At 35.1% G+C, this 27,753-nt stretch overlaps 1 protein-coding gene across 7 annotated transcripts in view; it reads left to right on the forward strand.

The window, feature by feature from the left end:
• ATRX (ATRX chromatin remodeler) overlaps positions 1 to 27,753 on the forward strand; it is a 409,611-nt gene that overhangs the window by 118,177 nt on the left and 263,681 nt on the right. For 3 of the 7 annotated variants that reach the window (XR_007515994.1, XM_049873284.1, XM_049873283.1), the window contains exons 3-10: positions 5,634 to 5,689; positions 7,019 to 7,071; positions 7,976 to 8,100; positions 10,829 to 10,942; positions 15,222 to 15,331; positions 18,937 to 19,004; positions 19,311 to 22,390; positions 27,544 to 27,616. Coding sequence is in view for 6 of the 7 variants with exons in the window: in XM_049873284.1 (XP_049729241.1) it covers positions 5,634 to 5,689; positions 7,019 to 7,071; positions 7,976 to 8,100; positions 10,829 to 10,942; positions 15,222 to 15,331; positions 18,937 to 19,004; positions 19,311 to 22,390; positions 27,544 to 27,616 (3,679 nt within the window). In the remaining variant the exon portion in view is untranslated. The remainder of the gene's footprint in view (positions 1 to 5,633; positions 5,690 to 7,018; positions 7,072 to 7,975; positions 8,101 to 10,828; positions 10,943 to 15,221; positions 15,332 to 18,936; positions 19,005 to 19,310; positions 22,391 to 27,543; positions 27,617 to 27,753) is intronic. The other 4 variants (XM_049873286.1, XM_049873285.1, XM_049873287.1 and 1 more) reach the window with 4 other exon arrangements.

Genomic DNA, 27,753 nt, shown 5'->3' on the forward strand with positions numbered 1-27,753 from the left:
GAATACTCCCAAACTCATTCTGTGAAGCCTGTATAACCCTGATACCAAAATCTGGTAAAGTCACTACAAAAAAAGAAAGTTACAGACCAGTATCCATCATGAACTTATATGCAAAAATCCTCAACAAAATTCCAGCCAATAGAATTCAACAACATGTCAAAAAAATAATTCTCCATGACCAAGCGGGATTCATACCAGGTATGCAGGGATGGTTCAACATTAGAAAAACAATTAATGTAATCCACCACATAAATAAAACAAAAGACAAGAATCACATGATCTTATCAATTGATGCAGAAAAGGCATTTGACAAAGTCCAACACCGTTCATGATAAAAACTCTCAGCAAAATAGGAATTAAGAAGGAAAATTCCTCAGCATAATAAAGGTTGTTTACACAAAGCCAACAGCCAACATAATCCTAAATGGAGAAAGTCTGAAAGCATTCCCCTTTGGATTGGGAACCAGACAAAGATGCCCTTTGTCATCACTCTTATTCAACGTTGTGCTGGAGGTCCTACTCAGAGCAATTAGGCCAGAAAAAGCAATAAAGGACATGCACATTGGTGAGGAAGAAGTATCTTTATTTGCAGATGATATGATCTTATTCACAGAAAACCCCAAAGAATCTACAAGAAAACTACCGGAAGTAATAGAAGTATTACTTCTAAAGTATTAGGATCCAAGATAAACATACAAAAATCAGTTGGATTCCTCTACACCAACAAAGAGAACATTGAAGAGGAAATCACCAAATCAATACCATTTACAATAGCCCTCAAGAAATTAAAATACTTGGGAATAAATCTAACCAGAGATTTAAAAGACCTATACAAAGAAAACTACAAGACACTACTGCAGGAAACCAAAAGAGACCTACGTAAGTGGAAAAACATACCTTGCTGATGGATAGGAAGACTCAACATTTTGGAAATGTCTGTCCTACCTGAAGCAATTTACAAATACAATGCAATCCTGATCCAAATTCCAATGTCATTTTTTAATGAGATGGAGAAACAAATCTTAACTTTATATGGAAATGGAAGAGCCCACGGATAAGTAATGCAGTACCGAAGAGGAACAAAATGGTAGGCCTCACACTACCTGCTTTAACAACCTGTTATACTGCCACTGTAGCCAAAACAGCGTAGTACTGGTAATTGAGAATTGAGAATCCAGACATAAATTCTTCCACCTGTTAGAAGCTGACATTTGACAGAGACCCAACGTCTGTTTAATGAGAAAATACAGTCTCTTTAATAAATGGTGTTGGCACGACTGCATATCCATCTGCAAAAAATGAAACAAGACTCATACCTCACACCATGTAAAAAAACCGACTCAAAATGGATCAAACACAAATATAAAATCTAAAACACTAAAGATCATGGAAGAAAAATGAGCAACAATCCTGGGAGCCCTAGTACATAGCACAAAGAGATTAGAAAATACTATTAACAATGCACAAACACTAGAAGGATATACTAGATAACTGGGAGCTCCTGAAAATCAAACACGTTCATTCAAAGACTTCACCAAAAAAGGAAAAAGGCAACCTACAGACTGGGAAAAAAATTTTGGCTATGACAGATTCGGTCAGTGTCTAATCTCTAAAATCTACAAGATACTGCAAACCTCAACACAAAGAGACTAGTAACTTGTTTAAAAAATGGGTAAAGGACATGAACATGCACTTCACTAAAGAAAACATTCAGGTTGCTACCAGATACATGAGGAAATGCTCGTGATCATTAGCTATTAGAGAAATGCAAATCGAAACTACAATATCATCTCACCCCAACAAGGCTAGGATTAATCCAAAAACCACAAAATAATAAATGTTGGAGAAGTTGTGGAGAGTGGAACACTTACTGCTGATGGGAAAGTATAATGGTACAACCACTTTGGAAATCGATTTGGCGCTTCCTTTAAAAGTTAGAAATAGAACTACCATAGGATCCAGCAATTCTAGTCCTGGGAATATATCCTAGAGAAATAAGAGCTGTCATGGGAATAGATATATGCACAGCACTGTTCACAATAGCAAAAAGATGGAAACAACCTAGGTGCCCATCAACGGATGAACGAATAAACAAATTATGGTATGTTCACACAATGGAATACTATACAATTATAATGAACAAAGTTGAATCTGTGAAACATCTCATAACATGGATGTATTTGGAAGGCATTATGCTGAGTTAATTTGGTCAGTTGCAAAAGGACCAATATTGTATGAGGCCAGTATTATAAGAACTCAAGGAAAGATTTAAACACAAAAGAAAACATTAGATGCCTTTTCTGCAGTGATTGACATGATAATGTAGTTCTTTTCTTTTTTCTATTAATATGGTATATTACATTGACCGATTTTCTAATTTTGAATTACTCTTGCATTCCTGGGACAAATCCCACTTGGTCATGGTGTGTAAATACCAAAATCTGTTGCCATCTAGTTAATTCCAACTCACAGTGACTCCATAGGATAGAGTAGAATAGGGTTTACAAGGTGCAGCTAGTGGATTCATAGTGACGACCTTTTGGTTAGCAGCCTTAGCTCTTAACCACTGCACCACCAGGGCTCCATCATGGTGTATAATTCTTTTAATATGCTTTTAAATTAGGTTTGCTAGTATTTTGTTGAGAAGTTTTGAATAGTGGTCCGTAGTTTTCCTGTGGTGTCTTTGGTATCAGTCTTGCTAGCTTCTTAGTAGAGTTAGGAAGCGTTCCCTCCTATTCTGTTTTTCAGAAAAGTTTAATAAGGATTTGAGTCACTTCTTTCATAAATATTAGTAGAATTTTTCAGTGAAGCCATCCTGTTCTGGGCTTTTTTGGGGAGAAATGTTGATTACTGATTCAGTCTCTTCATTTGTTATTTGTTTGTTGTGATCTTCTGTTTCTTCTTGAGTCAATTTAAGAAGTATGTATTTTTTCAGTTTTTTCCCTCATGTAGATTTTCTAATTGTTGGCATACAGTTGTTTATAGTGTTGTCTTACATTTTTTATTTCTGTAGAGTTGATTGTAGTATCTCTACTTAACATTTCTCATTCTAGATATTTGCATCTTGTCTCATATTTGACAGTCTAGCTAAAGGCTTGTTGATTTTACTGATCTTTTTTTTTTTTTTGACTTCTGGTTTTGTTGATTTTATTTTTGTATTTTCTTTTTCATTATTTTTATTGTGACCTGTATTAGGTTTTTCCTTCTGGTTGCTTTCAGTTTACATTGGTCTTTTTTTTTTTTCTTCTAGCTCTCGTAGTTGCAAAGTGAGGTTATTGATTCTGATATTTCTTCTTCCTTAATGTAGTTGGTTATAGATAAAAATTTCCTTCTGAGCACTGCTTTCTTTGCTTCCCTTAAGTTTTCTTTGTTGTACTTTCATTTTCATTTCACTCATACGTATGTTCTGATTTCTCCCTTGAGTGATTGGTGTGTTATTTGATTTCCACATATTTGTGTATTTGTCAGTTTTCTTTCTATTATTTCTAATTTTACTCCTTTGTGGTTGGAGAAAATACTTTGTATATTTTCATTTTTTGTCATTTGTTGAGTCTTTGTGACTTAACCTGTGGTTTATCCTGTAGAGTGATCCGTGTGCACTGGAGAAGAATGTTTATTGTGCTGGTGTTGTTTGCAGTGTTCTAGATAAATCTGTTAGGTAATTGGTGTATAATGTCATTCAGGTCTGCTGTTTTCTTATTGGTCTTTTTATATGTTCTTCCATTATTGAAAGTTTCCAACTGTTATTCTAGAGGTGTCTGTTTCTCAATTCAATTCTATAAGTGTTTTATATATTTTGGGGCTCTGAAGTTAGGTGCAAATATATATATATGTAATTATTATATCTTTTTTTTATAATTTATTTGTGTTGTTTAGAATATACACAGTAAAACATACACCAGTTAAAGAATATCTACGTATACAATTTAGTGACGTTGCTTACATTTTTCAAGTTGTTCAACCATTGTCATCCACCTTTTCTGAGTTGTTCCCCCCCAATTAATATAAACTCACTGCTCCCTATGTTTCCTATCTAATCTTTTGAGTTGCTCTTGTCAGTTTAATCCTGTATAGACAGATCTTAAAAGAGCATAATGCTCAAGGAAGACATTCTTTACTATAAACCAGTACCAGTTTAGTTAAATTATTGTTTGGTTTTAAGAAGATTTCCGGAAATATTTTTGGTTTAAGGTTTAATGCTGATCTCAGAGCAGTAGTTTAAGGTGTTCATCCAACCTTCATTGCTTTAGGAAGTGTGGCTTCCATGAGTATTTAGAATTTTGTTCTGTATTACCTCTCTTGATTAGGATTCTTCCCTAAGAGTCTTTTATCAAAATGTTCAGTAATGGTAGCTGGGTACCACGTAGTTTCTCTGGCAAAGGAGGCAGTTATCTGGTGGCAATTAGCCACACATTCTTTTTCCTCCTCCTGTTTATGATTTTCCTTCTTCTTCTATTTTTCCAGGTGAATAGAAACGAATTATTGTACCTCATTTGGCTGCTCACTAGCTTTTAAGATCCCGGGCACTATGCAACGAACTAGGAGGTAGAACAGAAGCATTAAGCATTTTATTAGTTAACTGGGATGTTCTATGAAACCATGACCCTAAATCTCCAAACTAAGGGACCAAATCCCACGGGCTAAGTAGCATTCCATTGTGTGTTATGTACCACATTTTGTTTATCCATTCATTCGTTGATGGGCATTCGGGTTGTTTCCACCTTTTGACTATTGTCAGTAGTTGTTGGCAATGAACATTGGTGTACAAGTATTTGTTTGAGTCTGCTTTCAAGTCTTCTGGGTATATATTAGGAGTGGAATAGCTGCGTCATATGATATTTCTATTTTTAGTTTTTTGAGGAACTGGGCACACTGTCTGCCACAATGACTATCATTTTGTATTCCCAGCATCAGTGGATAAGAGTTCCAATTTTCCCACATCCTAGCCAATTTTTGTTATTTTTATCTTAGCCATCCTAGTGGGAATGAAATTATATTTCATTGTGGTTTTGATTTGCTTCTCTCTGATGACTAATAATGCTGAGTATCTTTTCATGTGTTTGGTGGCCAGTTGAATGTCCTCTTTGGTGAAATGTCTTTTCAGGTCCTTTGCCTGTTTTTTGATTGGGTTCTTTGTCTTTTTTTTGTTAAGTTGTCAAAGTTTTATATATATTTTGGTTATTGGATACATGTTTTCTGAAGATACTCTGCCAGTTGGTATCTTGTGTTTTCACTTTTTTGGTTAAGTCTTTTGATGAGCAGACTTTTTAATTTTTATGAGGTCCCATTTATTTATTTTGTCTTTTGCTATTTGTGCTTTTGTTATTATATTTGATAATCCATTGTTAAAAGCTAGGCCTGACAGTGTTGCGCCTGCATTTCTTTCTAAGAATTTTATGGTTTTAGTTTACTTATTTAGGTTTTTAGTCCAGTTTGAATTTTTTTTTTTGTGTATGGTGTGAGGCATGGATCCTGTTTCATTTTTACTTGTTTTTTTCTTATAGTAAATAATTTATCACCAATATTCCATAGTTCCCAGTTTAGAAAATGGGTTCATGCAGTTGTTGGCATTGGTGTTCTGTTCGATAATGCATTTAGGACATAAATAATGTTCCTCACTTTTTTCCTTTTAGATAAAATCAGTGGATCTGGAACTAACTCAGATATGATGGAAAATATCAAGGAAGAGGTAGGAATAATTTGGAGCGTTTTAAATATTTATTACTATTAACCAGTTAGAGTATATGTGGTCATATTGCATTTACTTAATACATTCACATGTTTAAGACACATGTACTGTATTTTCACACAAATAATTTGCATGTTAAATTATTTTTTGCCAACCATGCCCTCCCTCTGAGATATTTTCATAAGAGCAACATGTAAAAAAGTTATCAAGGTGTACTTACGAAAATATCTTGGGAGCTTGTAGAGGGTGCAGTTGCAAAAAAAAAAAGTATAACACGTGTTATTTGCATAAAAAAACAGTAATACACAAGTGTCAGTATTATACTTCACTTTGGGTGCTTGTCCAGGTTGAGAAAGAATTTATTTTTATTTTGTTGTTGTTCAATTCAGCAGTTTTCCTAAACTCAGCCAACTGAAGGCTTGTTTACAGATAGGCATTTAAAAATTATTATACAGTTTATCTTGGGGGTGGGAGTTAAATGGGTATGCTTTTTGATTTTGAGATCTTTCAAAACTGGGCATTCAGAATTTCTTTATAACATAATTATAGCAGCCCATCCTGGGATCCTTCACCCGATACCCAGCCCTACATTATTGTTTTGGGATTTTTTTCTATCTATTGTAAAAATTCAGTGTACAGTAATATATGAAAACCAAACTTGTTGTGGTTGAGTCGATTCCAACCCACAGCGATCCTATAGGACAGGGTAGAACTGCCCCAAAGGGCTTCCAAGGAGCAGCTGGTGGATTTGTACTGCCAACCTTTTGGTTAGCAGTTAAACTCTTAACCACTGTACCACCAGGGCTCCGCTGTGCCACTAGGGCTCAATAATATAGTATAAACAAAAAAACCCAGTGCCGTCGAGTCGATTCCGACTCATAGCGACCCTATATAAAAAAAAAAAAGAATAGATACTGGCAAATCAAGGGTAATCTATAGAAAGCTTTCCAAACTGTGTGTTACAGTAAAGGAGAATGGCACATTTTCATATTCTTAAAACTCCCGACCTCTGTTTGGATATGATTACTTCTATAGTTTTTTTTTTTTTTTTTTTGGTTTGTTTGTTGACTTGGTCCAGGATCATGATATAGCACTGTACCCTCTTTTCTTCCATAAAACACAGTAGTAACAATTTAAAACACCCATACACAGACACAGACACAGTATTCAATGAAGGAGAATTAGTTTTTGAAGTTGCTTTTAGAAAAATATTTTAAGTACAAAATAGTATTTCATTATAACCAAGATCTTGTTATTAGGGAAATAATTAATTTTAGGGATATTCTCTTGATAGTTTCATTCACTTTTGTATTTATTTCTTACATTTAGGGAACTAGCTCTTCAGAGAAATCCAAATCTTCAGGATCATCACGATCAAAGAGGTTGGTTAATGTTTTAAGGAAGAATGTCATTTTCTTTTTCGGGGTGTTTTATTTTCTGTTTCTAAAAGTAATAATTACAAAAAAAACCTTACTTATAGCACTCTTATTCTAAGTAAATTATTTTATACAAATATTCATATTAAACAAATGGACAGCATAGTATAATGAATCCTCATGTATCTATCACTTGGCTTCAATAATTATTAATTTATTCAGACTGAATTTTAAAGGAATTTTTTGAGGATGATTTAGTATATATTAACGGGTCTTTCAATATATACTTCATTTCTTTGAGATAATATATGTGGTTTGACACAGGGAGAAAAGGGTAAATGAAATATTAAATGCCTCAGATGAGGCAATGTGAGAATTTTAGGGTTATCTGAAATTTTTGAGGTTGTGGAAGTGGATAGCCATCATAATAATGAGAAAGTTATGAGGATTTAGAGAGTGGTAAAAATGCATTTATGTGCTAAATTTTCTACTAGAAATGTAAGTAAGGAAAAAAACTATTTCCAAGTACATTTTAATGTCCAATATATATTTTGTAGTATAGCTTTTATTAGGAGTTTTTAGCTCATTTCATTGGACATTTGTTCTTAATCAATAGGAATTCCTTTTAATAAACACAACTTTCTTGGTATTTTTTCTGTAAAGTAATGACTCTGAAAGAGGGGTCCTTCAATATCCCCCTAGTATGTTTTTCAGAGTGTGTATGTCCTAGTCCTACCCATACCTACTAAATCAGTCTTTCATGGTACAATATGTATTCTTCTCTGTGTAGTTGTGATGTGCATCCTTGGTTGGTTGCCAGTACACAATTTACATATGCTGTCTGTATTCTTTGGGTGTTGTTTTAGTTGTCACAAATGTCCATAATTCTATGGACTTAATTCTTTCATAGGAAACCTTCGGTTGTAACAAAGTATGTTGAATCTGATGATGAAAAACCTCTGGATGAAACTGTAAATGAAGATGCTTCTAATGAAAATTCAGAAAATGACATTACTATGCAAAGCTTGCCAAAAGGTAATGTGGATTAATCTTGTATATCAAGTTAAAGTCAAAATATATTTTTAAAATATCATTATTAAAAAATTGGAACTTGATTACTGTTAATTGTATGTAAAGGACCAAACTTGGCATTTTATTAGTGGTAGTCTGGGATGTGTTAGTGTGGTAATGTGTGTTATTGTGGTTAAAAATTCGGACTACTCCATTAGCTTTGAAAAGAACAAAATCTGTTTTCTCTTACTATTCATTGGCTTTTAGAAAAGGGGTTTTAATTTTAAAATTATTGTGGAATGTAAAAGTTAAGAGGTTTAATATATTAAGTTCAGTAAATGTTAACGTGCTTGCTGTATGCAAAAATGGAATGTGAATATACTTGAAACCTTAAAGAAAAAAAGACGTTTAAATTCTAGTTCAGTTTTATTGAATTTTTAATTCTTTAAGGCTGAAAACCAAAGTTTACTATCTATTAAACACAGATTTGGGTGTATTTCTTATGATTATCTCTTTTAAAAATTTTGTCAAATACCTCTCAACTGTTGGCAGTTTTTAACCTTAAAACCTCGTTAATTGGGGAAAAAGGCCAAATGAAAATCTTGGACTTTTGATCGCCCAAATCTCAGAGCAGTATCTTTGGATGATGAAAGAATGACAAGGAACTTGATACACTGGTGTTTCAAAGAGTCAAACTTACAGATATTTTTTCTTTGTTAAATAATAGGTTTAAAGCTCTTAGCAAACTTTTCAGATTTATTCTTGATGTCAGATCATTTATTAGTGCTTACTAAACATTGTTCCCTGTCTATATTTATGTTTCTTATGATACAGTTTTTGATTCATGGGGGTTTTTAAAATATGATGTGTGGGAGGGGTAGGACTTTGCTTGATTAAGGTAAATAAGGAGTTATAGAAGATGAGAAATTAAATAAGGAAAGGAATGAGTGAGAGGAAGGGGAGAGATAGAAGGAAAACCGATTGACCTACCATTTACTTGTTTTTGCAAATCATCTGTGACAGTATTATGTAATGCTTTTGGTGGCCCAGGACAGAAACAACTAACACGGGAGTCTGAGTCCCATAGGCAGTGACTCATTTTGGGTTGTTGTATTCTCGCTGGTTATCACTGTGCGTGCTTATGATGGCCACTGAGGGATCTAAGAACTAGGAATTCAAACTTTTCGTTTAATGGTGCGGTGGAAATAAATCAATATGGAATGTTACTAACCTAAACTGAGGTTAATTCTCCTCCACCAAAACAAAAATAGACCAGTTTCATATGGTTGACTCTGGGTGGTTATTATTATTGTTATAGTACTCTATTAAGTATATATAGGTACCAGACTTGTACAAAATTAACTCATCTAATCCTTAAAGCAAAACTGTAAGTTAGCTATTATTTCCACTTGTAGAGATGAAGGAACAAATTAGAGCTTAAGGAACTTTTTCAGCTTTAAGTTGAGAAGCTAAGATTTGAACCCAGGTGTGCTTCAATCCAAAGCTAGTGAGTGCTCTTTCCACTCTGCTGCTTTGCTTTCCAGTTAGAGAAGAATCTTAGAAAGAATTCATTCTCTGTATGTTTTTTGTTAATCATAAATCTTTAGCTCTTCTCAAATGCTGGTGCTTCTCTAGAAGTATATACATGAAGTGATTATTGTGAATATAAGTTTTTTGGTGGGTATTATTTGAATTTACCACAATTTGTAAAAATTCAGTCTTCTTTATCCCCTTCTCCCCCTTTTTTTTCAGAGATGCAGAAACTCATTTACAAGTAGATGCTATAACTTGCCAAAATCTGCTTGTTTAATAACATTTGCCCATGTTTCAGAAAGACAACTCCTGACAACTATCCGCTTTTACTTTCTTGATTGCTGCCAATAATGCCCAATTACTAGGCCCCAGTAATGTAGGTAAATTTGAGGCCTGGACCCTTTTACTATGCCCCTCTTGTATTTACTTTTGAGAGAATGTAATGAAAAGTTGAATTAACAACCTCTTACCTCAGTTCACATGTTTTGTAGCTAAGTAAGGACATTCTTTCTAAATTATTTTTATGGGACCAACAGTTGATCTCATTCTACAATTTATTGTTAGAGCACTTTAGTTTTAAGTGTCTTAAAGCACTTTCCTGTTTAAAATTTTTTAAGGACTTTCCAGAGTACCAAAGCTTTGACATACTGGTTGGAAAATGCTGCAGAATAGGCATAACAATAATAACAGAATGAACTTCTTTTATCACCCCTCACTACTGTCCTCCCAAAGCAATGCAAAACAACCCTTAAATTTTTTTTCCTGAGTTTATGATTTCGATTATGAGAAGAATAGTATGTCTTTTTATTTTTCCCTCTGGTCCACTTATTTTATAAACTTTTTATGGAACTTAGATTGGGTGCTCATATTCATAACAGCTTTTGTCATAGGAACTATTAAAAATTCATAACTGGACTGAGGCTTGCTCCTTGACTCACACATATTTATTATAATCAGTTCATAATTCCCTCCCCTTCCCTCCCCCCACCCCCACCTACTGTTTTTATGAGTTTTATCCCAACAAGTAATCTGGTTGTTGACACCTGGCCCTTTTACTATTTCCTTATTTTATTTATTCTTGAGAGGTCCTTATACAAGTATTGATAGCTTGCAGGAAACAAACTATGTACCAGCAATGTTGGCTTTATCTGAACTGAAGTCTTGCACTTCACTTGCACATTTAATATGTGTAATGGTTTTTTAAATGAAATCATTCTAGGTACAGTGATTGTACAACCAGAGCCAGTGCTGAATGAAGACAAAGATGATTTTAAAGGGCCTGAATTTAGAAGCAGAAGTAAAATGAAAACTGAAAATCTCAAAAAACGCGGAGGTAAATACAAGTGAAAATGAAAACATAAGTTTAAAATGCTGTTTATGTCCATATTGGAAAATCTGATGTGCTTACTAAAAATACCTCCACTTTTCTGCCCATCTGTTTATTAAAAGCACTACTTAAAAATAACTTCTGTTTCTCTCTGAGTTCTGAAACAGAAAAGGTTAAACACCATTTGTCAAAACAACTTTGCCTTCAGTGGCTATTAAGTTATATGAAGAAGGTTAGCATTTCCTTCTTCCACATGTTAGTTCTATAATACTTATATGCCAGACTACCATGTGTTCCTCCTGCCCCAGAAAGAATTTCAAATTTGTACAAAATTTTGTCTATGGCCTTCAGTTAACTATAAACATATGTAGAACATTGTTTCATAGAGTGATGGTCATCTGTATTAGTATAACCTGGAATACTTATTAAAAATGCAAATCCCTTGACTATACTCCTAACAAACTAGAATTTCTGGGGATGAAGTCAGTAATGTACCCCAGTGTATTCTTACATACACTCATGTTTGAGATCCACTGATCTAAAGATAGCAATGCAGAGATAAGTAGGAAGGAGAAGGGAGAGCTAGCAACCCTCCCTCCATCTGCCCAAACCGTTTTCCCCTTTGTCTGTCTACCCTCACTTTGTACACACAACCATATTGGCTAACCATCTGTAGAAAGTTAGCATAATGAAGATTCATTAAAAAATTTGTTGACAGTAGAATATGTGACCCACTTGTTTGTGTATGATTTTTTAAAAATTCCTAAATATACTTTTTGGGTGTATTAACAGAGGTGGAATCCATGACTATAAAAGGACTGAATCTCCAAAAGATAGAACGTGACACTAAATTTCTAAATTGAAGTATAATGATGGCATGTCCATTTAATATCATGTTATATAATTGTGAAATTATAGTGAAGTTCCATATTGGTAAATTTTTTTTTTATTTTAGAGCTGTAATTATCTTGATGGAACTAGTAAAATATATTTGTACTGATAAAATACTATATATATCAGTTTTCAGAATAAACAATTCTTTCGATTGTTAGAGAAAATCAAGTAAATGTTTAGTCTTTTGCCCAGAAAGGGGTGTTCTACCCCTTTCAAGCATAAGGAAGATTTATTGAGAATCTACTTCCTTGTAGGGAAACTGCCATTGCAGCAGCAGAGCTGCCCAAGCTAAGTAGAATTCTTAAAACTTAGGAGAATCAGCGTGTAGAGAATGATGGTAAGAATAAAAGTAGCAAGAATTTCTTTCTTCTAGAGGAGACAACTAAGTAAACTGCATTTTGTCAGAATGAGTATCTAAGCAGTATCCTTTGCGGAGGGACTCTGGAACAATCAGTGTCTGAAATGTGGATAGGGGCTGAAAGAAGAACGTAAAAAAGAATCAGTATTGTTGGGGAGGGTATTTCCGGTGCTGCTTTGCTATACTGCTGGTATTTGGTCTGAACTGATAAGTTTCTGGTACATTTTATTGAGTGTTTTGTGTACAAATGCTTGTATCATACTTAAGGTGGTAGGTAGGTAGGTAAATAGATAAAAAAATAGATAGTAGCACTTAAATCTTTAATGTTCTTTAATGTTTTTGTCTTAATGATTTGGCACATCTTTAAGCTGTCAGAAACCACACAGAAAATTTAATTCTGTGTTTACTTACATACCTGTGTATGAATAAACTACTGATCGAAGGTACTGAATTGCTTCAGTTAATATTCAAGCTTTCTCAAAACGTTAGTTCCAAAATTGAGGCCAAGCTGTCAAGAAGGTAACTTTTACATATAAAATAATCTTATATAGATTTGGACCAAAATTATAGCACAAAGATATATTGACCATTTTAGGAAAAAAAAAAAGAAAAAAAATTTTAGGAGCTACTGTTTATTAAATACCATAGTCTATTTTGACACACTTCCTCCAGTTTGTTAGAAAATATATTTTACACCTAACTTTTTTGTATGACATAATTTGTTCTCTCTTTAAAACCATTTAAATATATTGAACTCAGAAATGAAAATTCCTCTTTTCCATTTACACACTGTATTGTATTATAACCTTTAAGATATTTAATAAATAGAAATAAATTTTAGAACCTTACAAGTACAGAAACAGTTATACAAAATAATGTAACATTTTGGCATTGTACTATCTTTGTTTCAGATCCCACTTAAATAAAGTACTGGATCAGTCATACTCTTGATCCATTTCTCCTTTTTCCCTCTCCCCAAAATTTGTATACGTGTATATGTCATTTATATATATATGTTTTTCCTGTAGATGTACTTATTCATAAAACAATTTTCATTTAAGAAATACACAAAATAGTATGCTGTATGTAATCCTTTTGCAACATTTCACAATCAGTAACTTCTCATTGTTTTCATTTTATTTAACTGTATCAGTAAATATACATCTACTTTATTTTTCACTGTTTTATAAAATTTTGTTATATAAATAAACCACAGTTTATCCATTTTCCAATTATGAAATTGTTTCCAATTTTTTATTTTATAATTAGTGCTACAGTGACTATCCATGTGTATAATTCCTTGTGCATATGTTGGGGGAATTCTCCAAGGGATCACCTAGTTTTATTTAATTGTTGAGTGGTATACATGCAAAAGCACATAAACCAAAAAACAAAAATGCATTGCCGTCGAGTTGATTCTGACTCATAGCGACCCTATAGGACAGCGTAGAACTGCCCCATAGGGTTTCCAAGGAGCAGCTGGTGGATTTGAAGTGCAGACCTTTTGGTTAGCAGCCAAGCTTTTAACCACTATGCCACTGGGGTGCTATGTCCCAAAAGCACTTAGAAAGGTGCTTAATAAATATTATTTAACATTGGATTAACACTCAAACTCTAGTTTTTATTGATCTTATTAGTTTATTTGAATGAAAACTTTATTTGAAAAAAAAAAAAAAAACTACACTGCCTATTCTGTTAAAACAAGTACAGAATACATGAATGTCCAAGATCGAACAGTAATGTAGGACAATGTAATTTAAAATAAAATATTAGCAACTAATATAGTAGGGCTTCAAATTCTTGATATTTCCTGAAAAAGTATGATGTGTTCCTATATATTAAACATTTTTAGCTTATGCAAATGAAAATATTGACAATAATATTTGGGGCCATTGTGTTTTGCATCTTAAAACTAACAAAAACAGAGAATAGAAATTAAACAGTGAGAAACGAATGTGGTGTTTTATTTAGGGATAGAAACAGAGTTGGTTTTTTTGTTTTGTTTTGAGTTGTGTCATTTTTACAGATTGTGAATGCAGTCATTTACACTGGCCTCTTTTGAATCGTAATCTATCATATTTGGATAAAGGTCTTGGTTTCACATCATAATCATCTGTAAAACTTTAAAAAATGTCTAGGAGATTACCATTTAGTGGTTTAGGGGTGGGAATGGCTGTATTTTTTAAGATTCTTCAGGTGACTTAATTGTTAGATTTGACGCGCTGCTCTAGCAGAACTTAGGGATAAGAGAGTGAGGCAGGAATGATTTCCTTCTATTCTTTTCTGCATAGGTTATCTTCGATCTGTTTTTCTGCAGTCAGTGAGGAATAATGCTCTGCCTTTTCCTTCAGCCATCCTGAGGTTTTGCTGCCAAGATAGACATACCTACAATGTCTTATTTGTCCTTATTTGGAAATAGTAGACAGTGCTGATATGTAGTCAGCAGTGGAATAGACATAGAAAGAAGGCAAGTTAATGGGGATTATGGATAGTGTTGAAGTAAACTTTAGGAAGAAGATTTGGTAATATGATAAAATTACCAGTTTTTCATATATCACAGTGATAGGATCTGTGTAGGCAATTGCATTTTGAAAATAAAAATCTTTATGGCATGCCTATTTTAAGTATTGGGTTGTAAAATAATATCTTCCACACATGTCACTTAATTCCCCATTCTTTAAAAACTGATTGTGAACTTGTTTGCAAAGCTATAGCAAAATGAAAAAGAGCTCTTGATTTTAAACTTTTTTTTAATGGGAGTTTCTTCATGTTATATTAAGGTATTGTGAAAAATAGAGTTTGCATCTGTAAAAGGAGCAAGTTAGGATTTGTAACTCTTGAATTTGTGAAGATTGTCATGTTTTTAAGTAGTCAGTAGAATTATTAACCTTTTTACTTGTGTCCAAATGTCATTTTTCCAAGGATTATGAGGTATTTCATTTCTAACCCAGAAGATGCAAAGTGATGACTAAATTAAATATCTGTGTGTGTATGTTTGTGTGTGTGTGAGTAATTGTCACTGCTTTCTCCTAGAAGATGGGCTTCATGGGATTGTGAGCTGCACAGCTTGTGGACAACAGGTCAATCATTTTCAAAAAGATTCCATTTATAGACATCCTTCATTGCAAGTCCTTATTTGTAAGGTAGGTAATGATGTGTTGATAATTCATTCCACAAAAACTTGAATACTTACTGTGTGTCAGACCTTTGGGACACAGTAATGAAGAAGACAGAATTGGTCTCTGTCCTTGGTGGGTTTGTATTGTAGTATATTGTAGTGGGGAAAACAGACATATAAATAGCCTTATAAGTGCAATGATAGGGGAGATACAGTTTATTATGGGAACACACAGGAAGCCTGTGTAATGTGTATTTGAGTTAGGTGAGGTCGGGGAGTGTTCTCCAGTGGAGGTGATGTAAGCTGGTTATCTGAACTGTGAATACGAATTACCCTAGTGAAGTGGGATTGGTTCAGAATGTTCTATGCAGAGGCAACCTAGTATTCAAAAGCTGATAGGTGAGGGTGAGCTTGGTGTGTTTGAAAACCTGAAGAGTGTGTGTGTGTGTGCATGCATGCATTTCTTATAACCTTCCCTCTTATGTACCCTACTTACCCAAATTTAAACTCTCTATGTGGAGCAGGGTGCCCGGGTGGTGCAAACAGTTTGTGATTGGCTGCTAACCTACAGGTTGGCAGTTCGAGCCTACCCAGTGGCTCCATGGAAGAAAGGCCTGGAGAACTGATTCCATAAAGACTGCAGCCAAGAAAACTCTATGGAACAGTTCTACTCTGTAACACAGGGGGTCGCCATGACAGAGGCTGACTTTTGGTGACTGCTAACAACAACATGTGGAGCAGAGTTTTAACATAATTTGGAGATAATAGAATTAAAAATGTTTCCTGTGTATGATTATAGATTTTAAAGTTTTTAAATTAATAATGCCTTGCAGTTAATTTTAAATATTTATTATATCAAGGTTACGGTTTTCCCAAATCATATTTTTGCTAAGACTAATCCTGTGTTAGTTTATTTCACAACAAAAAGCCTCCTTGAAATGTAGGGGCAGGCCAGGCTTTCCTTAGAGTTCCAGCTTTAGATCTTTTCTCACATGAATTTTTTAAAAAAAAGTTTTTTATTTTTATTGTACTTTAGATGAGCAAATTAGTTTCTCATTAAACAATTAATACACATACTGTTTTGTGACATTGGTTGCCAACGTTCTCCCCTTCTCGACCTTGGGTTCCCCATTACCAGCTTTCCTGTCCCCTCCTGCTTTCTTGTCCTTGCCTCTGAGCTGGCGTGCCCCTTTAGTCTCCTTTTGTTTTATGGGCCTGTCTAATCTTTGGCTGAAGGGTGAACCTCAGGAGTGACTTCAGTACTGAGTTAAAAGGGTGTCCAGGGGCCATACTCTGAGGGTTTTTCCAGTCTCTGTCAGACAAGTAATTCTGGTGTTTTTTGTGAGTTAGAATTTTGGTTTACATTTTTCTCCAGCTCTGTCCGGGACCCTCTGTTGTGATCCCTGTCAGGGCAGTCAGTGGTGGTAGCCGGGCACCTTCTAGCTGTGCTGGACTCAGTCTGGTGGAGGCTGTGGTAGTTGTGGTCCATTAGTCCTTTGGACTAATCTTTCCTTTGTGTCTCTGGTTTCTTCTTTCTCCCTTGCTCCAGACAGGGTGGGACCAGTGAAGTATCTTAGATGGCAGCTTACAATCTTTTAAGACCCCAGACACTATCACTGAAGTAGGATGTAGGACATTTTCTTTATAAACTGTGTTATGTCAGTTCAGCTAGATGTCTCCCGAGATCATGGTCCCTGCAGCCCTCAGGCCAGTAATTCAGGCCCTCAGGGAGTTTGGATGTATCTGTGTAGCTTCCATGACCTTGCCTTGATTCTTGCATGATTTTTTTTTATTTTCATTGTGCTTTAAGTGAAAGGTTACAAATCAAGTAAGTCTCCCATACAAAAATTTATATACACCTTGCTATATACTCCTAATTGCTCTCCCCCTAATAAGACAGCATACTCCTTCCCTCCACTCTCTTTTCGTGTCCATTCGGCCAGCTTCTGACCCCCTCTGAGCTCTCATCTCCCCTCTAGACAAGAGATGCCAACATAGCCTCGTGTGTCTACTTGATCCAAGAAGCTCATTCCTCACCAGTATCACTTTCTGTCCCGTAGTCCAGTCCAATCCCTGTCTGAAGAGTTGGCTTTGGGAATGGTTCCTGTCTTGGGCTAACAGAAGGTCTGGGGACCATGACCTCTGGGGTCCTTCTAGTCTCAGACCGTTAAGTCTGGTCTTTTTGTGAGAATTTGGGGTCTGTATTCCACTGCTCTCCTGCTCCCTCAGGGGTTCTCTGTTGTGTTCCCCGTCAGGGCAGTCATCAGTTGTAGGTGGGCACCATCTAGTTCTTCTGGTCTCAAGATGATGTAGACTCTGGTTCATGTGGCCCTTTCTGTCTCTTGGGCTCATAATTACCTTGTGTCTTTGGTGTTCTTCATGCTCCTTTGCTCCAGGTGTGTTGAGACCAATTGATACATCTCAGATGGCCGCTTGTTCGCGTTTAAGACCCCAGACTTGCATGAATTTTTGATAGACACAGACCTGCTTTTACCAGTTTGTGTCCCTTCTTTCCTTGAATTCAGGTTAACCAGGAGCCTGTCATCTAGGGGACATACTGTGGCATTTAGTTTTAAATTATGACACCTGGGTCTAGTATTGCTGAATTCATAATGTATATTCACTTTCTCTTTATATGATTTAAAAAACCTGTTGCCATTGAGTCGATTCTGACTCATAGGGATGCTATAGGACCCCGTAGAACTGCCCCATATGGTTTCCAAGAAGTGGCAGGTGGTTTTGAACTGCCAACCTTTTGGTTAGCAGTTGAGCTCTTAACCACTTTGCTACCAGGGTTCCATCTTTATATGATACACACACATATGTATGATATACCCTTTAGTGGTTTAGGATAGGAATGGGTGTCTGTACTTTTTAAGATTCTGTAGGTGATTCTAATTGTTCCTGCCTCACTCTCTTATCCCTAGTTCTGCTAGGACAGTGCTTTGCAACCTGACAATTAGAATCACCTGAAGAGTCTTAAGAAGTATAGATGTCCATTTCTACCCCCTGTATTTGATTGCATTTTTTTTTTAGGGCTAGTCTGTTGAACCTACCCCATTTAGTAGTCAGCAGTTTTTATCAGTGGGCATGAAACCTTCTATCATTAAACTTGGTGAAAGGAGTTCGAAATCAATCAGATTTGGGTTTGAATACCAGCCTCAGTTGTTGCATGGCTTTGGAAGATTTATTTACATATTATGAGTCTTAGCTTTTTCTCAAAAATTGGGCACAGTACCGTCATGGTCAGTATTTTGAGATTTAAAGGTAATGTAGATTAATTGCTTAGCTGTACACATAATATGTATGTATATGTGGTGACTATTAAAATTATTAAGTATGATGTCTAATAAATTTTTATATAGTTTTAGTATGAGACTAAAATATTTTATGAACTTTTATGTATAGAATAGTGGTGTTTGATGATACGGGAATCTGTGTCAAGGAATTAATTTCTTAAGATATTCCTATTTCTTGAGAGTGCAAGTTTTGGGTATTTGGTGTTTTTACTTTGATTCTCAAACACACATGCACAGAAATTCCCCTTACCCTTTTAATAACTTAAAATGTATCCTTTATGAATATTATCATTTTTGAGTAAAATTTCCCCCTCCCCTTTTCTTTTAATAGAATTGCTTTAAGTATTACATGAGTGATGATATTAGCCGTGACTCAGATGGAATGGATGAACAATGTAGGTAGGTAATCAAGATGAACTAAAATTCAGTGTTGTCTACTTTTGGGGGGGGGGAATTTTTACTTAGCCTTATATTAGATACATATTTTGGTTGTATCATAATTAATGTCTTTAAAACTTCAGTGGAAGATTATTCTTTCCATAAGCCTTAGGTTTATGTTTGTTTTTTAAGTTTCTGATACAGAATATGTAGATGACCTAAATTACTTTAATAATTGCTGGCAGGAAAATTTAAATTGTTCTAATAATAAAAATATTTAAAATGAGTTTCATCAAGAGTAATATTTTAATCTTTAAAAAATTTCAGATGGTGTGCAGAAGGTGGAAACTTGATTTGTTGCGACTTTTGTCATAATGCCTTTTGCAAAAAATGCATTCTGCGCAACCTTGGTCGAAAGGAGCTATCTACAATAATGGATGAAAATAACCAATGGTATTGCTACATTTGTCACCCGGAGCCTTTGTTGGACTTAGTCACTGCATGCAACAGCGTATTTGAGAATTTAGAACAGTTGTTACAACAAAATAAGAAGAAGATGAAAGTTGACAATGAAAAGATTAATAAAGTATATGACCATACACCCAGATTTTCTCCAAAGAAAAATAGCTCAAATTGTAATGGAGAAGAAAAGAAATTAGACGATCCATGTTCTGGCTCTATAACCTACGCTTATTCAGCACTGATTGTGCCCAAAGAAATGATTAAGAAGGCAAAAAAACTGATCGAGACAACAGCCAACATGAACTCCAGTTATGTTAAGTTTTTGAAGCAGACAACAGAAAATTCAGAAATCACTTCTGCTACAAAGTTACGTCAGCTTAAGGCCTTTAAATCTGTGTTGGCTGATATCAAGAAGGCTCATCTTGCTTTAGAAGAAGATTTGAATTTGGAGATTAGAGCTTTGGATGCTGTAAACAAAGAGAAAAATACCAAAGAGCATAAAGTTATAGATGCTAAATCTGAAACAAAAGTAAGGAAAGGAGAAAAATCCTTTCCTTTGGAAAGGAAGGATTTTTCAAAGTCAGAAGGTAAATTGCCAAGGAAACAGGTAGACAGTGAGCATATGGATCAGAGTGTTCCAACAGAGGAACAAAGAGCAAATAAAAGTACCAGTGGTGAACATAAGAAATGTGGTAGAAAAGAAGAACCTCAGTATGAACCTGCTAACACTTCTGATGACTTAGACATGGATATTGTGTCTGTTCCTTCTTCAGTTCCGGAAGACATTTTTGAGAATCTTGAGACTGCTATGGAAGTTCAAGGTTCAGCTGATTTTCAAGGGGATGGCAACAGTGGAACTGAGCAAGAACTGGAGAGTTCTTCTGTAAAATTAAATATTACTTCAAAAGACAGCAGAGGAGGTATTAAATCAAAAACTTCAGCTAAAGTAACAAAAGAATTGTATGTTAAACTCACCCCTGTTTCCCTTTCTAATTCCCCAGTTAAAGGTGCTGATTGTCAGGAAGTTTCCCAAGATAAAGATGTCTATAAAATTTCTGGTCTCAACCCAAAATCAGAGAACTGTGGACCTGTACAGGAAAGCAGCGATAATGAGCATTTGATTGAAAATGAAAGTCCATTACTTTTAGAAGAATCTGATCTTCGAAGATCTCCACGTGTAAAGACTACACCCTTGAGACGACAGACAGAACCCAACCCTGCAACATCTAATTCAGATGAAGAAAGCAATGAAACAGTTAAGGAGAAACAAAAACTATCAGTTCCACTGAGAAAGAAGGATAAACGGAATTCGTCTGACAGTGCTGTAGATAATCCTAAACCTAATAAATTGCCTAAATCTAAGCAGTCAGAGATTGTGGATCAAAATTCAGACTCTGATGAAATGCTAGCAATCCTCAAAGAGGTAAGCAGGATGAGTCATAGTTCTTCAGAATCTGACATTAATGAAACTCATACAAATCATGAGAAGACTTTGTGTGATTTAAAGGCTCAAGCAGAGAAGGATGATAAAGGAAAAAGGAAACGAAAAAGTTCTACTTCTGGTTCAGATTTTGATGTTAAAAAGGGCAAATCGGCTAAAAGCTCTATAATTTCTAAAAAGAAACGTCAAAACCAGTCTGAATCTTCCAATTATGACTCAGAATTAGAAAAAGAGATAAAAATCATGAGTAAAATTGGGGCTACCAGAACAAGCAAAAAAAGAGTTCCAAATAAAGAAGATTACGATTCTTCTGAAGATGAAAAACACAGCAAAAAAGGAATGGCTAATCAAAGGGAGAAAAGTTTGAAGACTGCAAGAGAAAAATCATCTGATAATGTTGAAAGGAAACAAGAGAGAGAGAATTTCTCTTCAGCCGACGGCACAGTTGATAAAGACAAAACCATCATGGAAATAAGAGATGGGCTCTCTAAGAAGCAGCAGCCAAGCGTATCCTCTGATGGCTTGGATAAGCCGCCTTCTGGGAAAGGGGAGAGTTTTAATTCTCCTGAAGACAAAAAGGTTGCTGAAACTAAAGAAAAGAACAAGCATTTGAAAACCAAAATGTATAAGAAAGTGCAGAGTGGCCTACCTGAAGTTGCTGAGAAATTTTCAAAGAAAGAGCAGACTGATGAGTCTTCTGGAGATGATAAAAAGCAGGGCAAAAAGGGAACTGAAGAAAAAGAAAAGAAAACTACAGACTTGGAGAAAATAAGTAAGATGGAACAACAGTATGATTCATCATCTGATGGCAATGAGAAATTACCTGAAGAAGAAGGAATTTGTCATTTTCCTAAAGACATAAAACAAAACAAGAATGACACAACTGATGGGGAAAAGAAAAGTAAAAAAATAAAGGAAAAAACTTCTAAAAAGAAGAATGAATTATCTGATAATGCTGAGAAGTTACTAGGGAAAGGAGATAGTTATGACTCTTCAGAAGATAAAAGGAGTAGAAATGGAGCATCTGATAGAGAGAAAAAAAGGTGCAACTTGCCTGAAAAGAGTTCGAGGAAGAGACAAGATTGTTCATCATCTGATACTGAGAAATATTCCTTGAAAGAAGATGGTTGTGATTCCTCTGATAAGAGGCTAAAGAGAATAGACTTGAGGGAAAGAAGAAATTTAAATTCAAAAAGAAATACCAAGGAAGTACAAAGTGGCTCATCATCATCTGATGCTGAGGAAAGTTGCTCTGAAGATAATAAAAAGCAGAAGAAACAAAGACCTACACCTAAAAAGAAGACAAGCAATGTCAAGGAGAAAAAGAGAAATTCTCTGAGAACAAGCACTAAAAGGAAGCAAGCTGAGATTACTTCCTCATCTTCTGATATAGGAGATGATGATCAGAATTCTGTAGGTGATGGGAGCAGTGATGAGCAGAAAATTAAGCCTGTGACTGAAAATTTAGTGCTATCTTCACATACTGGATTTTGCCAATCTTCAGGTATGCAGAAATAAAAAAATTAAAATTTGTACTTTTTTCCTCTTGAATAACTACATTCTTTAATTTTTTTGAAGCCTATCGAATTCAAGGCTATATTTTAGGAAAAGACCATTTAAAAATTCTTGCGATATTTACTACAAAGTGTAAGGACCTAGGGTTTCTTTCTCCATTTATTTTATGCCATTATTGGAAGGTACTTCAAACAATGTTGTTGTTTTGTATCAGGGATACCAAGTTTGTTGGGTAACTAGTTATAGTCCAGCTTTCATTGTCAGTGTTTAATGCTGTCTCTGGAATAATTGAGCAGTAGTTTGTGAAGGAAAATCAGAATGGTGCCAGTAGTTCAGTAGGCATTTATTTATTCATGTACTGGAGCTGAGTGCTGGGTACTGGTATAACATAGTTTGTGAAAACTTTAACTGCTTTGCCATGCATGTTGCTTTTCAAATTAGACAGGTTAACTTTGTGTCCTATGAAATCCTCTGAAATAATTTAAAGTTACGTCACTGAAACCCTTTGTTGCTTCTCATCAGCTAGTTCCTAATGACTTGAACAGATGTTTCTGTCTTTTAAAAATACAAAAGAAAATCCAAAAAGTATATGGATTACTTCACCCTGATGAGATAGGACATCAGGACAGTTAGAGTTTGCGTCAACTGGTCAATGATACGAATAAGAAGTATTTAAGAATAATTTGTATCCTTATCAAAGTTCTTTTTAAAAAATTAGCTGTAAAATAAATGCATACTGGTCATTTATATTGTCTTTTTTTTTTTTTTTTTTTAGTCAGTAAAGACTTATTAGTCAACTAGGGGCACTGGAGTTTACTTAAAATTTTTATAAAGTAAATTTCACATATAATTGTATTACTAACAGGCAGAATGGAAACCCTGGTGGCATAGTGTTTAAGTGCTATGGCTGCTAACCGAAAGGTCAGCAGTTCGAATCTACCAGGTGCCTCTTGGAAACCTTATGGGGCAGTTCTACTCTGTCCTATAGGGTTGCTGTGAGTCAGTATTGACTCTAAGGCAATGGGTTTCGGTTTTTTTTTTTTAATAGGAAGAATGGTGACGTTTTTCTCTTTATTCCTTATATTAGAATTTTCAATGTAGTACAATTGGAGTTTTAATGGAATTGACTTGAATCCTAGTTTTTAATAAAAGTTTAAATTACTTTTTAGGGAGAACTTGCCTAAAGAGTTGATTTTGAAAACAGGTGTAATATGCATGCTGTGCTCTTCATTTTAATGTTGTGCTGTATCAAATGCCTATATGGCTATTGTAACTACAGGTTCACAGTCCCTTGCTTGAAATTCTTGGGGCAAAAGAGTTCCAGAATTTACAGCAGGACAATTACCATTTACTATGTAATAGCCCCATGGGATCTGAGGCAACAATCCCATAATCAAGCAAAACATGAAATTCACACTTACAGGAATAAAGAATTCAGATCAGGTTTTGCTTTAAATGAGCTTTGACAGCACGTTACAAAAACTTTTCCATTTTTAGAGCTTTTTGGATTTCAGAACTGTGTGTATATAAGAGAATGAAGACTTATATTCATAGTGCCAGAATCTAGTAGTTACTTGCATATCAAATCAGTATTTTAATTATCAAGTTAGTTGGGAAAACCCTTATTAAGGACTAGAATAATAGACTATAAGAATATGAAATCATGATTGGCTACATGGAATACTCCCAATAGCAAATTGTAGGCTATTGGACTTACCTTAAACTTTAGAAAATTGATTTTCATGATTAAACAGGTTCTCTAGTAAAATCAACGTTACATTTCAAATATTTTAGTAATTTTAATTTCCCAAAATAACATTTGATTTGAAGCATACGAAGGCTTTTATTACACACCTCATGTTTAGAACTGTTAATACTTAGTGTAATAAGTAATATGCATTTATTAGACCGTAAGGAGAGGTGGCAACACACAACAAATACTCAAAGGGTGCATTTCCTAATAATTCCTTAATCTAGCACTAGTCTAGTCAAAGGAGCCCTGGTGGCTAAATGGTTAAGTGCTTGGCTGCTAACCAAAAGTTTGGGAGTTTGAACCCACCCAGTGACTCCACAGGAGAAGGATCTGGTGATCTGCTTTCGTAAAGATTACAGCCTAGAAAACCCTGTGGGACAGTTTTACTCTGTTACATGAGGTTTCTATGAGGTGAAAATGGACTTGATGGCACCTGACAACAACAGTCTAAATCATTATGTTCCATTTTGACTTAAATTAACTTTGATCTGAAGGACCAGTGGGGCTGATTAGGAGGTGAACTTTTTCTTGAATGTATATTCAGAGAAGCCTTGAGAATCCAGCACTTCAGCATATGAAAATTTCTCAACAGTTCAGTGGAACAGGCCTCGTTCGGGATTTTTGTTACCCTGGGTATTTCTTTGAACTAAGCTGACTACCTGAGATGGAAAGAGAAAGATAAATTTTACACTTGTAAAAATTGGACTTTGTCATAGAGATATTTAAGCAAAAGAGAATATGAAGGGCCTTGAAGATAAGTACTATATAAAAAGCAGTGTTTTTCAAGATAAGCTTGGGTGTGAGCCAATGATAAATGACATTCCTTAGGAATTTACTTGCATATTCTTATAAACTTGATAAATTTATTTTATTTCCCCAGTATCTCCAAAGGAGCCCTGGTGGCACAAAGGTTAAGTGCTCGGCCACTAACCAAAGGTTGGCAGTTCAAATCTACTTAATGGCTCTGCAGGAGAAAGGCCTGGCGATCTGCTCCTGTAAAGATTACAGCCTAGAAAAAACCCTATGGGGGCAGTTCTCTGTCACACGTGGTCGCTATAAAATTGACTGTATGGCACCTAACAACAGCAACATGTCCAAGTTACTTTAGAAGGCAATTTTAGGAGATCTTAAAAGGCCTTCTGCCCCGTGAATTTAGAGGATTCCAACTTATTTAGCAATATTTGAGTACACACTGGAGCCCTGATGGCACAGTGCTTTAGACTTCAGACTGCTAACCAAAAGGTCAGCGGGTTTGAATCAGCCAGCTGCTCGTTGGAAACCCTGCAGGGCAGTTCTACTCTGTTTTGTAGCCTCACTTTGAGTCGGAATTGACTCAATGGCAGTGGGTTTGGTTTTTCTTTTGTTTTGTTTTTAGTATATGGGTACAATATTTTCCTAGAAATTGGGGGTTGGAAGTGGCATGAGTGACAAAGATGAATAATAGTCTTACGACAGTCTAGTGAGCGAGACTGATGTAGATAAATCATTTAAAAAATATAAGAAGAAAACCTACAATTAAAGCGTTTGGGAGTAAACTTAAAGGAACAAGTAGTGCTTGAGCTAGATGTTTAAGAATGGGTCAAATTTTGAAAAGTATAGTAAAGAGAAGATGGCAGTAATACTACGAGTAATATTTTATTTGAAGATTGGTCTGTTTGAGGCATGTATTATGAGTTAGCTGGGATATTGTAGGAATTATTTTTGCTTTTCCATATTTAGCATGTTTCTGTCATGAAACTATAGGTATCTGTTCTTTATAGATTTTTACACCAACATTTTATTATGAAAAAAAATTAAATATACAGAAAAGCTTCTACCATTAGCATTGTGCTACACTTGCTTTGGAAACTCTGGTGGCACAGTGGTTAAGAGTTTGGCTGCTAACCAGAAGGTCGATAGTTCAAATCCACCAGGCGCTCCTGTGAGGGAATTCTGTTCTCTCCTGTAGGATTTCTATGAGTCGGTATTGACTCAATGGCAGCGTATTTGGTTTTTTGATACTTGCTTTATCATCTGTCTATATATGCTTCTATCTGTCCGTCAAGGTATCTAATTTATTTTTGGCTTTTTAACTTTTTATTTTGAAATAATTATAGATTCACAGGAAGTTGCCTGTTTCCCTTTACCCAGTTTCCCCCAGTGGTAACATCTTGTATAACTATAGTACAGTGACAAAACCAAGAAACTGAAGATTTATTCAGATTTCACCAGTTTTACATGCACTAGTGTGTCTCTGTGTGTGTGTAAGTAATGTTCTATGCGGTTGTATCACATGTATAGTTTCGTGTAACCACTACCACAGTCAAGATACCAAACTCCCTTGTGCTACCCCTTTATAGACACCCCCTCCCCACTCCCATTCCTAACCCTTAAACCACTAATCTCTTCTTCTTCTCTATAATTTTGTTATTTTGAGAACGGAATCATATAGTATGTATTCTTTTGTGATTGGCTTTTTTCATTCAGTTTATGCCCGTGAGATTTACCTGATATTTCTAATGCATTTCAAAGTAAATGGTAATCACCAGCATACTTCTCTTTCTAGATACTTCAGTATGCATAGTATTAGAGTTCAATATTTAAGTTTGTTTTTCTTTTGAGGTAAAATTTACATACAGTGAAATGCACAAATCTTAATTTCTTGAGACTTTTGATCAAAAGATGGAAATGTGGACCTTTACAAGAAAATACATTTTACTATACTCTAATGTATCTCTGGGTAATTCTAGTCAAAGTGGAATCAGTTCTGACTCATGGTGACCCCATGTGTGTCAGAGTAGAACTATGCTCCATAGTGTTTTCATTGGCTAATTTTTCAGAAGTAGATCGCCAGGCCTTTCTTTGAGGCACCTTTGAGTGGACTCGAACCACCAACCTTTTGGTTAGCAATTGAGCACATTAACTGCTTGTACCACCCAGGGACTCCAAAAATCCTAGTCATGAATACCATGAAGATCCAAATATATTTTAAATTACATGGCACTACCAGAATATTAATAGCTCCTTTGCTATTCCTTGATGATACAGGATAAATTAGACATCTGTTAACCTTAAACCTAAAATGGACCAGTATGAGGCTTATTTCAGTTAGAAACTTCTGCTAATTGATACAGAATTGTTACTGAGAAGGGTGGACTTTAAAAACTCATGCTCTGGGAAGGAACTTTGAAATACAAAAGATCCAACTGTATACCATTTTACTGCTGACACTTCATAAATTCCCCACTGTGCTTTCCATGTCAATTTTTTTTACTCATGTTTTTGATCGCAGAGTAGAGTTTAGAACCTGCCAGTTTGTATTAAAAATTCTGGCTTTCAGTTTTATTGTACATGGTTTTACTTACATAAGATACTTTAATTTTAAGTACACTTTTTTTTTCCCCCTCAAGGAGATGAAGCCTTATCTAAATCAGTACCCCTCACAGTGGATGACGACGACGATGACAATGATCCTGAGAATAGGTATGATTCCATCTGTAAGGACTTTAAAAAGATTATAACACACTCTAGGCGTGGGCGCAAACAGCGGCTATGGAACAGCAAGCAGGTTGTAAAAACCAGGAGTGCCTGCCTTAGAAAGACTCACTCACATTCTTCCT

The sequence above is a fragment of the Elephas maximus genome, chromosome X (genome assembly GCF_024166365.1).
Source record: "Elephas maximus indicus isolate mEleMax1 chromosome X, mEleMax1 primary haplotype, whole genome shotgun sequence".
NCBI classification, from domain to species: Eukaryota; Metazoa; Chordata; class Mammalia; order Proboscidea; family Elephantidae; genus Elephas; species Elephas maximus.